Here is a 13,175-nt window from a genome sequence, read left to right as displayed (position 1 = left end):
TCCTTCTTTTTTTTTTCCTTCAGGACCAAACCTGCAGCATATGGAAGTTCCCAGGCTAGGGGTTGAATCAGAGCTGGAGCTCCCAGCACACGCCACAGGAATGCAGGATCAAACCTCGTCTGCAGCCTACATCACAGCTCATAGCAAGGCCAGATCCTTAACCCACTGTGCAAGGCCAGGGATCAAACCCACATCCTCATGGATACTAGTCGAGTTTGTTACCACTGAGTCATGACAGAAGCTCCCATTAATTCTCTTTTCAGTCTGACTCGAATCTTTTTATCACCTTTTTTATTTTAGTTTTTATGAATTTTTGGTTTTAGAATTTCATTTTGGAATATTTTTCAAATGTGCTCTGGTACTTCATTTATGGTTTCCACTTTTATGTTAAATGTTTAAATCTTAATGAACTTTAGTTTAAGAATCAAAAGACCTGAAGTTCATCCCTGGCTCTATTTCCAACTACTTCCTTTTCAAAGCTTTTTAAAAGAGAATTTTGTTACTGTCCCCATTAGGAAAGCAAACCATCTCTGAATATGATACCATAGATCCAAGAAGTGGAGAGTAATATAATCATTAATTCCAAATTTTAATCCCTTAGTTATTTTTAAAAAAGTGTTGGAGGAGTTCCTGCTGTGGCACAACAGGATCAGCAGTGGCTTGGGAGCTCTGGGACGCAGGTTCGATCCCCAGCCTGGCACAGTGGGTTAAGGATCCAGAGTTGCCGCAGCTTCAGCTTAGGTTACAACCATGGTACTTGTATCTGATCCCTGGCCCAGGAACTCCGTATGCTATGGAGTGGACAAAAAAGGAAAAAAAAAAAGTGAAATTATTTAGGTAATAGATAACTAAATTCTTTCTGTGCCAATATTCAGGAATACAGAAATATATAGAATAAAATGTGAAAGTTCCCCTTCATTTACCCTTTCATCCGCCTCTCTTTTTCTCATAGGTAAACACCGCTAGTAGTTTGGAGATCATCCTTCTAGTCCCCTTTTAATTAATGCATTCTAACACACACATGTATGTGCTTTAATACAACCTCCTAATCTTTCTCGATTCTGGCCTTTTCTTTTTCTAACTGATGGTGCTAGTCCAGGCACCATCATCACTGTCCTTGTTTACTGAAGGTAATCCCCTTTAGGTCTCTTTGTCTTTGGCCTTGTCCTCCTCAGATCTACCGTATAAATCATGTTTATCACCCTGTTTAAAACCTTAAGTGGCATCATATCCAACATGCTATAGGATAAATCTAAGCCTATTAACATAGCATTTAAGACCCTGTAAGGACCTATCTTTTTCTTTCCACTTTCATCTTTTTTTTTTTTTTTTTTTTTTTGTCTTTTTGCCATTTCTTGGGCTGATCTTGCGGCATATGGAGGTTCGCAGGCTAGGGGTTGAATTGGAGATGCAGCTACTAGCCTACACCAGAGCCACACCAATGCGGGATCTGAGCTGTGTCTGCAACCTACATCACAGCTCACGGCAAAGCCAGATCCTTAACCCACTGAGCAAGGCCAGGTATTGAACCCACAACCTCATGGTTCCTAGTCGGATTTGTTAACCACTGAGCCACGACAGGAACTCCTCCACTTTGATCTTGAACAGTTCCCTTCTTCAAATTCTGTATCCCATCAACTCTGAACTGTTTCTAGGTATTTTCCACACAACGTAAGGTCTGTGTCACTCTGCTTTTCATTCATAGTCTCTCTTCTGTTGGAATGTTCTCTGCCTCATTTTCTTCTTAGTCTGATTAACACCTTGTAATCATTTTAGTGGTGTGGTTAGGAGCCAGGGCCTTGGGTTAGCATTTTGGATTATTCCGTTTAATTTCTTTAGAATCACAGTATTTCACTGCCATAAACTTTGTTTCATTATCTATTAAAATTGTCATAATTTCTACCTCTTAGAGTTATTTGAGTATTAAATAAGATAATACATATATAAAGTGAGTAGCATAGCATCAGTTTAACAATAGCAACAACTCGAGCATCCTGCCTTTCAGTAGGAGAATATAGATGCACCCTTCTGTTGTGCATGTCTCTAAAACTACAGTTACACACCACTTTTTAACTGTTTGTGCGTGGGCCTCTTCCATTAGACTTTGAACTCCGAAAAAACAAGGATGTCATGTTTGTTTTTGTATTACTGATAGGCACTGGCACGTAGAGATTTAATAAATACTTCTTGAATATATGAACTGAGTTTGAAATAGCTAATCATCTTTAGACAGCGCATTCTCTTTTGCACAGAAAGCCCATATAAGTGTGTATACCCTCTGTTCAAGGGAGATTTTTGTTTTCCTTTCTCTTTACAAGTAGTAAAGTCTTAAAATAGTAATTGCATTTATTTCCACCACACTAAGCTGTGATGCCACGAGCTGGAAATCCAGGGAAGCCATGGGAAGTTGGCACTCTCAAGGATTAGATCATTTTTCCACATTCAGCTTGTATTCTTGTGTTTATGGAATTTGATTTGAGGAGAGTGAAAGACCTTCATATCCACATATATTTTGAGAATTGGATTTTAAAAATGTATTTTTCGAGAGAGATTTTGGTGAGGTAATGCTTAGCAATTGTTTTCCCTGTACCCCAACCCCTCCAAGTTATAATAGTTCTTTGAGTACTTACAAATGGTAGACCTCAACCCTACCAGATGTTATCTGTCTTCCATAGATAAAAAAATCTCAGGCTTAGGTTAATTAGCTTATTCAGCCAGAAAGCAGAGAAGCAGAATTTAAACATAGTTGTTCTGGTACTCATTCTCTTGCCATTACACCATACTGTTTTTTTCTAAATAAACTGAAAATAATTTAGTTTGAATTTATAGTATTTAGTAGCGCTTTTAGGTACATGGTGACTATTTAAACATTGTAGTTAACAGAAACCTTTATGGTAAGATATGTAGATAGTATTTAAAGTTTTTTAGATTAAATTTTAATTCAGGTAGTATTTCTTTAAAGTATATATATTTTATTTGTGAATAACCACTAGGAAGATTTATTTGCCATCTCAGTGTTCTTAGAGTTTAGCACACTTGTTTATTTCTCCCCCTGTTGCATAATCTCTATGCATTATATTGGTCAGGAGGCAGGAATGTTGCAGATGTTTTTCTTTCAAACTTCAGCTTGCTCTGAGATTTGGAATTAACCTTTAGAATGTTCTGGGTTTATCCCCCATATGCCAGAGATCAGTAAATTTCTTTTCACATGAGCTAAAATTTTCAGGCGATTGAGTAAATTATTTGAACACAGATGTTTTCCTTAAAAGCAGTTAATGATCAGAAAAAAGACCACAGTGTGGAAATACTTTAGGTTCCTCCCGTAATATGATCGGCACATAAACACTTTCTTCTCTTGTACTTCACATTGTTCATTTTCTAAGGGAGGAAATAACTAAACTGATAATTAAAACAAAGTATTATGTATCCTGTTGATTTTTTTTTTTTTTTTTCTCTCCCAGAGTAAACTAAATGATTTGGACTAACTAGGGCTGCTCCCTTCTGTGAAACTCACATTGTTTGCGTACTGTTGGCGGGCCTCATTAGGGGGTAAATTTGCTTTTTCTGTGTGTTTGCCAGTAACGATTCCTGTCTCTTACAGGAACTTGCCATTTGGATTGTCTCCTTCCTAAACTGGCCAGTCCTAGACAGTTCAGACCATTAGTTATTTTTCCTGCTCTCCAGTTTTTTCCTATTATTCTTAGGTTTTCAAGTATTTTAAAGCTGAGGATATTGGTATCTGAGATATTGCCTGGTTAGGGTTCGGCATTGTGCCCGAATTTGTTGGGCCTCTCAGGGCCTGAGTTCTCTGCTTTAACAAATGAGCTACAGTTCTCAAGAGATCAGTGAAGCTTGTTTGTTGATCCTGTATTCTCTTCCAGAGGAAGTAGATCTTTGAGAATGTCTAAGGAAGGGTAAGTGAGTTTATTATTCTTTCCCCCTCATTTTTCTTAGCAAAGAGATGTTCTAGTTATCTGAGTGAATTGGAAGATTAATAAGCAGTGCTACCAGTCTGAGAGTGGAGAGAGAGGGAGAGATTGAAAGAAATTCAGCCGAAAGCTTACATTGTTGGTGTTTCACATGTAATCTGCTGTAAAGTTACTGTTGCTATTTTGAAAGACTGCACTGAGAATGGATAATCTTAATAGAAATTTAGTGAGATATAAGCACTGTGTTTACCCTGTAGTAAATTTATTTTGTTTTTCAGTAGAAAGTGTTTATGAAGATTAGAAGCAAACAGTGATGTCTTACCAAAGAATTTTACATAGAAATGACTGAAGTTTAAAAATTCAAGTGCATTTAAAAATTTGCACCTTTAGAAAATGGTGTGAAAGATGGAAAAGCAGTCTTAGGATATTATTTCTTTCTGGGCAGTGTAGACAAAACATAATTTCAAGTGGAATCCCGTATTCATCTTTATTTTGCAATATAAAATAGTTCTATGCTAGCTTTTTTATTGTCTTTATATTATTTTGTCTTATGTTTCAGAGTCTGAATTATTACTGATATTCTTTTTGTGACCACTATAATAAGTGACATGTAAGTTAATAGCTGCATACTGTAAATTATCTCGTTTCTAGCCTTTAAGCATAACTAGACCTGGTTAACTTGAGAGAAACATTCCTTTTGATCAAATAAGACATAGGGCTCTCAAAAATAAGTCTTTAAAAATACAGTACATCTTAAATTTTTATTTTCTCAAAGCTCTTAATTCATTTTCTAGTTATTTTTTCTAATAGAAATTTTGAAGTCGCTTCAGAGCCTTGTGTTTATAATTTATTTTAATCTAATCATGTATTGATTATGAGCAAAATAAAATTGGCCCATTTTACTGCTATTTTAAAGCCTCATTATCGAATAAAGAGAAGAGCCATGGGTATAAATAATTCTGTGTTATTTTTAGACCTCTCATGGCATCACTAGAATTTTGAGGTTCTTTAAGTGTGAAAATATGAGAGAATTGCCTCTTCAGGTTTGTATGTTTTCTTTCCTTCCAGCACTGGCTACAAATTTGCAGCTTTTGTTAAATAATTTTTATGATAAATATTATCAGGGATGCTGGTAATATTAGGTTTATTCAAGTGGTTGTTTGTAAAGCTGGTTTGTAGATTTATTTTGTTTTTCAGTAGAAAGTGTTTATGAAGATTCTAGACGCAAAATTCTTGGGAAGTAATTAGTACTACTTTTTCCCCTATGGTAAAGCATATGTTACAACTGGTTAGAAAGAAATCTGTGTAAGTGAGAGAACACTGTAAAGCCTGAAATATTCTTTTAGATTTATTTCTAGGGGCCCCTGGGGAAATTGTTGTGCTATCTGAATGGGTAATGAACAAGTACACTTGAAATACATGGATCATATAAATGAAGTCAATTAATTACCTTTTATTCTCCTTTGCTGTCTTTAGAAATAAGTGGATAAGTTTTCTACTTTGGGATGAAAACAATTCTTATATACACAATTTTTGTGATATTTTGATTTCTATGAGATATTTCCCTAATAGTAATAAGAAAGGACTGTTATTAGAATTAAATCAACAAAAATTGTACTGGAACCTTGTAAACCTGTGGTAAAAGAGACAGTGTGGTATTAGCGTAAGAATAGATATATATATAGATCATGAAACCTAATGGGGAGTTTGTAGACCCATACATATATAGTCAATTGATTTTCAGCAATGAGACCATGGTAAAAGTGTAGTCTTTTTAACAGATGTGCTGGAACAACTAAACGTTCATACAGAAAAAAAATGAACCTTGACCTTTTCTTCAACCATATATAAAAAATAGCAGAAAGGATCATAGATCTAAATATAAAAGTAAAGTGTAGGTGAAAATGTTTGTGACCTTTTAGGTGAAGATTTCTTAGGAAAAAATACATGAAGGACAAAATTGATAAATTGAACTTCAAAATTTTTAAAAAACCCTCTGCTTTTTGAAAGGTAACATTAAGAAAATGAAAGGGCAAGCCACAGACTGGGAGAAAATTTCCTCAATACATATGTATCTGATAAAGGACTTATATCTAAAATATATGAAGAGGAGTTCCCGCTGTGGCACAGGGGAAACGAATCTGACTAGTATCCATGAGAATGTGGGTTTGTTTGATCCCTGTCCTCGCTCAGTGGGTTGGGGACCCAGCATTGCGGTGAGCTGTAGGGTCGCAGACTCGGCTTGGATCTGGTGTGGCTGTGTCGTAGGCCAGCAGATGCAGCTCTGATTCGACCCCTAGCCTGGGAACGTCCATATGCTGCCAGTGCGGCCCTAAAAAGCAAAAAAAAAATGAAATGAAATAAAATAAAATATATGCAGAATTCTTATAACACAATAATGAAACAAGCTACCCAGCTTAAAAATGATTCTTCACAGAGGAAGAAGTGGCTGAAAAGCACTTGAAAAGAAGCTCCACAACGTTAGTCATTAGGGAAATACAAATTAAAACCACATTGACACACCACCGCAGATCCCCTAGAATGACTAAAACTAAAAACACTGACAATTTGGAGTAACTGGAACCCTCATGCCTTGCTGATGAGCATGCAAAACAAAAAAACAGTTTTGGCAATGTCTTTTGATGTTAAACACATACTTACTAAATAACTAATAATTCCACTTTTAGATATTGACTCCAAGAGAAATGAAAGCCTATATCCACACAGATTTGCATGTGAGTGTTCATAACATCATTATTTACAATAGCCAAAAACTGAGAACAACTCAAAATATCTATTAACTGAATGAGTAAACAGATTGTGGTATGCTTATATGATAGAATACTACTCAAGAATAAAAGAATTAATTTTTGATACATATAACAACATGAATGAGTCTCAGAAGTATTGTATAAAGAAAAAGAGGAGTTCCCATCATGCTCAGTGGTTTACGAACCCGACTAGGAACCATGAGGTTGAGGGTTCGATCCCTGGCCTTGCTCAGTGGGTTAAGGATCCGGCATTGCCGTGAGCTGTGATGTAGGTTGCAGACGAGGCTCAGATCCCACGTTGCTGTGGCTCTGGCGAAGGCCGGTGGCTACAGCTCCGATTGGACCCCTAGCCTGGGAACCTCCATGTGCCGTAGGAGCGGCCCAAGAAATGGCAAAAAGACCAAAAAAAAGAAAAAGAAAAGAAAAAGAGACGACATACAGATTGACTATATGGTGTTTGATTCCACTTACATAGAAACTGTTGTGACAGAAAACATAGATCAGTGGTGGCTTGGGGCCACAGATGAGGGAGAGTTTTGCATAAAAGACATGAAAGGAATATTTGGGTTTTTGTGGTAGTTGTTACATGAGTATATATAATTGCCACAACTCACCAAATTCACACTTAAAATGGATGAATTTTATTTTAAGTAAATTATACCTCAGTAAAATTGGAGGAAGAATGAGACTTGAGAAGCTCCTCAACTTGTTAGTTGAAATTTTGTAAATAAAATGGTTATTATTTATACATATTCAAAGGAATATTTTGGGAAAATATAGGTTTCTTAGGATGTGTAATGCAGGAAAAAAAATGCAAGTCCTCTAGAGCAATTAGAATACCTTTTGTTACTAGAGCTCTCATATTTTAGGTAAGAGGCCAAAACTAGTTTTATCATTTGCTTTTATTTTAAATTCTGGATTTTGACCTGTCTTTTCCATTATAGGCACAGTCAGTGCATTGGTTAATTTGGCCTAATGATAAACATATTTTCTTCTCTAATTTTTATCCCATTTAATTCAACCTTAATATTTTGCTTCATTTCATAAATTATCCTTTATGCCTTGGTCTTTAAAAATTGGGGAGAAAATATAAAAAAGAATTTAGGGGGAATAGGAAAAAAAGATTGCAAAAAATTTTTTAATTAAACTGAGGTTTTGAACAGTAACTTTATTTTCAGAAGTACTGAGGTTTCTGGTTTCTCTCTTAATTTATGTATTCTTCATTTGTTAGTCCTCTTTTTTATTCTTCACCATCCTGCTCTCATCACTGCAGTTTCTTCATTTAAGAATGAAGGTGAAGGGCATTTTAATGTGTCTTTCTTAAAGAGAATCTCTTTAAAGTATGCTTTAAAGGGAAAGAGAGTGTGATCACTACTCTGTCTTTTATCACTTTTAAGGTACACATTTTTTCACATTTAGACATCTCTGAATTTGGGCATTGACTGGTAATATGCTACCTAGAATTAACTTGAATTCTTCTGGCGTAGTTCCCATTGTGGCTCAGCAGGTTAAGGACCCAGCATTGCCGTAAGCTGTGGCATAGGCCACAGCTACAGTTCCCATTTGACCCCTGGCCGGGAAACTTCCAATATGCACAGGTGTGGCCATGAAAAGAAAAAAATAAAATAAATTTTAAAAAATTCTTCTAGAGAGGATTTTATTTCTTTCAGTAGTCACTTGGGGCAATATTAAACCACACTATTAGTATAAATTCAGACCACAAACCTACCTTAGTAGTTCAAATTCTCAGGGGAGAGGTTTTTCCTCTTCCTGGACTCAGTGTCGAAGCTGAGATGTACAAATGTCCTTGAGTGCTTTCTATGTTGCAGATTTATTTCTCCTTTTTCCTGGTGTTATGGGTATAGCCCTTTGATAATTCTAGCTTTATGAGGCTCTAACTTTTCCTGGGCATCCATACCCATTGCCTTTTTTTTTTTTTTTTTGTCTTAGGTCTTTTTAGAGCCGCATCCACATCATATGGAGGTTCCCAGGCTAGGGATCTAATCGGAGCTACAGCTGCCGACCTACACCACAGCTTGCAGCAATACTGGATCCTTAACCCACTGAGCAGGGCCAAGGGTCGAACCCACAACCTCATGGTTCCTAGTTGAATTCGTTTCCGCTGCGCCACGGCAGGAATTCCCCATTGCCTTTTCTTAGTGGTATATAATATGGGTGAATTTTTACAATTGATGACATTTTAAATTTTAATCATCTTTAATTTTGTTTTCTTCATGCCTCCATACTCACTTCTTTTCACTAGAACTTTTTTATATTGAGTATTGGAGTGAGAAAAATTAGTATTATAATTAATCATTTATTATTTTAGAAATGATAATATGCTTGTTCAGACTTTTAAAGCACAAGGTGCTGTTCTCATGGCACATCTTTTTTTTTTTTTTTTTTTTTTTTTGCCATACCAGCATCATGTGGAAGTTCCTGGACCAGGGATTGAACCTACGCCACAGCAGTGACAACACCAGATCCTTGAGCCACCAGGGAACTCCATTTCATTGTGTAATCTGATACAGTGTATCCCTCCTAAGGATGTTCCTCAGAGAAAATATTCAGTCAATACAATAAGAAGTTATTGGCTGGAAATTTGTGGAAGAGAAAAGAACTAATGCTACTAAATGACTTTCGCTTTTGTAATCCAGTCTAAAATTTCTTGTTGTGTCTGTATATCCATGACATTTGAACTTTCAGTTTTTAAGAATCCATTTCATAAATTAGAAATTTTTTGCTTTTTTTTTTTTTATAAGATCACCAGCATTCTTGTACTGAAAAATGGGAACATAAATGGGCAGACAGAGGTTTTGCCATTATGTTTTTTATTTTTTTAATTTTTTTGTCTTTTTTGAGCCGCACCCAAGGCATATGGAGGTTCCCAGGCTAGGGGTCAAATCAGAAGCTGTAGCTGCCGGCCTACGCCACAGCCATAGCCACACAGGATCCGAGCTGCATCTGCGACCTACACCACAGCTTAAGGCAACACTACATCCTTAAGCCACTGAGCAAGGCCAGGGATCGAACCTGCATCCTCATAGATGCTAGTCAGATTCATTTCTGCTGGGCCACAGCAGGAACTCCACATTATGTTTTTTGAATAACAGCTTTATTGAGATATAGTTTACATACCTACCATTCAGTTCATTTAACTGTACTTTAAAGAGTACAGTTAAATGATTTTGGTATATTTATAGGAGTTGTGCAACCAACACCACTATCTAATTTTAGAACATTTTTATTTTCCCCCCAAAGAAATTCCCCAGTCCCTCTTTGCCACAGCCTTTGGCAACCACTAATTGCTATTAAGTTTTTAGTTTAGTTTTTAGTTCAGTTAAAAATTGTGTCAGGTCTTTACCAGGCCCCATGCTAGTTGTTGGGAAGGCAATACATCCTGTCTCAAAGTTTATAAACCAGTAAATATTTATATGATAAAATGTAGTAAGTGCCAAAATAAAGGGTTTTGAATATTCATACTGCTCACGTGGTTCACAACTTTATAGAATTTTAATTGTTGGTGAGATCTCGTTCATTAACTAGAAAAGTAATCTGAGATCCAGAGGCATCACTGTTACACAGTTCTGTGGCATGGCTGGAATAGTTTCTTAAAGAAATCGCCTGAGATTTCTGGGTCTTGAAAAATAAGATAGCGATAACTGAGGAGGACATTTCAGGTATGGGAAACTATAAACAAAGCTTCAGAACACTTAGGAAATAGCAACGGTTAATTTTGATTATTAGAGTAAATGGTGTGTGATGTGGAGCAACATGAGGTAAAACTGATTTTAGAAAGATAGTGAAAGGCTTTGAACTCCTTGAAGATACAAAAATTTGGAATGTATTAGTTTTGGCAGGTAGTAAGGAATTTCTAAAGATGATTAAGCAGGAGAGCAACATGATTAGAGCTGAGCATTAGGATAGTGCTTCTCATCTATATTGGATTGTTTTTTTTTTTTTTAATTTCCGTTGTTTCAACTTGATACAAAATAAAATAAAAATGAATTACTAGAAAAATGAAGATACATAAAATGTAAGTGTACGTTTTTTGTCACTACATTCAACAAACAACATTTTTCTGTCAAATTGCTATCAAAATTTCTAAATACTTGCAGTTTCTGTGTGTATCCTGTCACGATTAGTAACAACACTTCACAAACCAGCATTGACCTGTGGACCACACTTTGAGTAGCACTCCTTCAGAGTGGTGAATTTGGTATTTGTGCGCAGGCAGAGAAGATGGGAGGTGATTGCTGAAGAGTTAATGAGGACCTGGACAGGCTGTTAGCAGTGTGAATTGAATGGAAGAGCTGGCTGCTTTAGAGACATTTGGAAATTAAAAGGAAGGCGAGTGAGGTGTGGGTTTGAGAGAGAGGGAAGAATCAAAAGATGTTAACCTGATTTGAGGGGGAAAATGAGGGGGAAAATGAGAGTGCCAATAGCAGAAACAGAAAGTAGTTTGGGGAGACAGATACTTAGATTTTCAACAAAAATCCACATTACAACATTTTTCTGTTAAGTAAACACACACATTTGGTTGGTGATCTAAATTTGTGCTCTTTGAAAACCACTTGTTTTTCTTTTCTTTGATTTCAACAAACTTTGAGTATATAATTACACAAGGCCATAACCAAAACATGCCTAAGATTTTTTTTCTTGTATCCTCAGTCTCATTTGTTGTTGCAATAACTGTCGTTGGGCCTTTGGCCAGGAAATTGTGACTCCTCGGCAAGGGGAGGAGCCAGGGATAAAGTTCACTAGTGCCAAAGAAATTCTATTCCAAATGGATTTGTGTGGAGCAACAGTGATATCCAATGACAAGTTAAATTAGACACAGAGGTGTTTCTTCAACACTGTCTCAGAAGATACATGCCGTTGAGGGGCCTGGTTCAGGCTAAAACAGTCTTTTGAAGTAAGGTTAAAGTCACACACAAAAAATTATACTAGGGACTTGAAGAATTTTGTTATGTGACTTCAAGAACTAGTTGATTCAGATAGTTTCACACTTTACAGAACGGCAACCAGTGACAGATGAGGTAATGCTGCTTTGAATTATGAGTTAAATCTCAAAACCATTAAGAGTTTGCTATTTACAAAATTAAAGATTGAGAAAATTGCATGTTCGTGTTCCTTAAGTGTGAGAATACTAGCTCCCTATTCTTGAAGCACATTGTATTAATAGTCTTCTTTCTTTTGGTTAATATCTGCATTTATTTGGATAGCATTTCTTCAAGTTTTATGCTTTACTGCAGTGCTATATGATAGTAAAAACTGTTATATTTGTCTTTGTGCTAACATCTGTGCCTGGTTTTATAGTGTTCCTGGGTCTGTCTCCTAAAGACCATGTCTCTTGTTTTAAAGCTCAAATCTGTATCTTGCAAATGACTTTAGTTCATAGGAATTTCTGGATGATAGTTGTGTTTTAAGGTTGGATGCTTAGTTCAGTCATTCTAGAAAGCATGGGTGGCAACTTTGTGCTTTATTTAAAGCAAGCTTTGGAAAATTCGTTTCACAAATATATTCAGGCTCTTGAAGATAGAATATGTTCCACTGGTTAATAATTTAGAAAAGTGACACAAGTTAACTGGTATTGACAAAGGCACAGTCAAGGTCTTGAGACCAATAGAAAATTTTGAGTTTCCTAAGCAGATATAATCATTTTGTTTTAAATGTGTGGTGGGACAATGAGCTAGTCTTTTAATTTATATATTGACTTTCTTTTATTATAACAAAGAATAGTCATTAGTTTGAGGCCAAGAGATTAGTTTCTCTTTAAGACTGTATTTCTGGCTCAAGGCTGCCTCTCTATTGAAGTCAGTGCATACTTTGAGCATTTGAATGTTTCTTATCTTTGCAAATCGTAGCGTATATATCATTGCAGTGCTCTACAACGCAGCTGTTCCATTTTGTCATTATAGCTTTGCTAATACACTTTCAACATTCACACACGAATTAGGTTTAATTCCCTATTGCCTCTTTCTCCCATGTTTTATAGCATAAATCAGAGAAAGAAAAGGAGAGGTGAGAGTATATGTGAGGTTTTTCTTTGTGTTTCATAATAGGGATAAATTATACTAGGAGACGGGAGTGATTGTTACTTTTTTAAGTTCAGGAATTGCTTCCGTGGGTGAGGGTACTTCTTTTAAATGAAAATGAAAAGATAAAGGATATTTGGCTTCATAGAAAAATGTCTTACATTATAATTTTAGACATCTAGAAAGTCTTTCCTAGTTTTGGCTATTCTCTAAAGGATAGCTTCTAGGATACAGGTCATAAAATGGTACCTGCTTTTTGATTTGCATCCAGCAAACGTGTTGATTGAATAAAGTGACTAGTCAAAAGGAAAAGAGTGCGATTTGATAGATATTTAGCAGTGATTATTTTATTTTTTTCTTCCAGTTTTATTGAGTTAGAATTGACTTACAGCACTGTATAAGTTTAAGGTGTACAGGATACATGATTTGACTTACAT

General features: G+C 35.9%; 2 protein-coding genes across 25 annotated transcripts in view; both read left to right on the top strand.

Moving 5' to 3' along the window:
• The window catches only part of PCGF6 (polycomb group ring finger 6), a 1,082,924-nt gene that overhangs the window by 156,889 nt on the left and 912,860 nt on the right, over positions 1 to 13,175 (top strand). The window lies entirely within an intron of this gene.
• The window catches only part of NT5C2 (5'-nucleotidase, cytosolic II), a 166,077-nt gene that overhangs the window by 97,969 nt on the left and 54,933 nt on the right, over positions 1 to 13,175 (top strand). For 2 of the 24 annotated variants that reach the window (XM_084995318.1, XM_084995316.1), the window contains exon 1: positions 3,578 to 3,914. The exons of 20 other annotated variants lie outside the window; for them this stretch is intronic. In XM_084995318.1, coding sequence (XP_084851444.1) covers positions 3,901 to 3,914 — 14 coding nt within the window. In that variant the 5' untranslated portion in view covers positions 3,578 to 3,900. Of the gene's footprint in view, positions 1 to 3,577; positions 3,915 to 11,555; positions 11,740 to 13,175 lie in introns of those variants that run through there. 2 more of the 24 variants (XM_084995319.1, XM_084995317.1) reach the window with 1 other exon arrangement.

The sequence above is a fragment of the Sus scrofa genome, chromosome 14 (assembly GCF_054392235.1).
Source record: "Sus scrofa isolate SSC_HxYL_T2T_F1_AM1 chromosome 14, Sscrofa_HxYL_maternal_Yorkshire_Landrace_v2.0, whole genome shotgun sequence".
Taxonomy (NCBI): domain Eukaryota; kingdom Metazoa; phylum Chordata; class Mammalia; order Artiodactyla; family Suidae; genus Sus; species Sus scrofa.
Note: the sequence above shows the minus strand (reverse complement) of the source record. Positions and strands in the feature narration are given on the sequence as shown.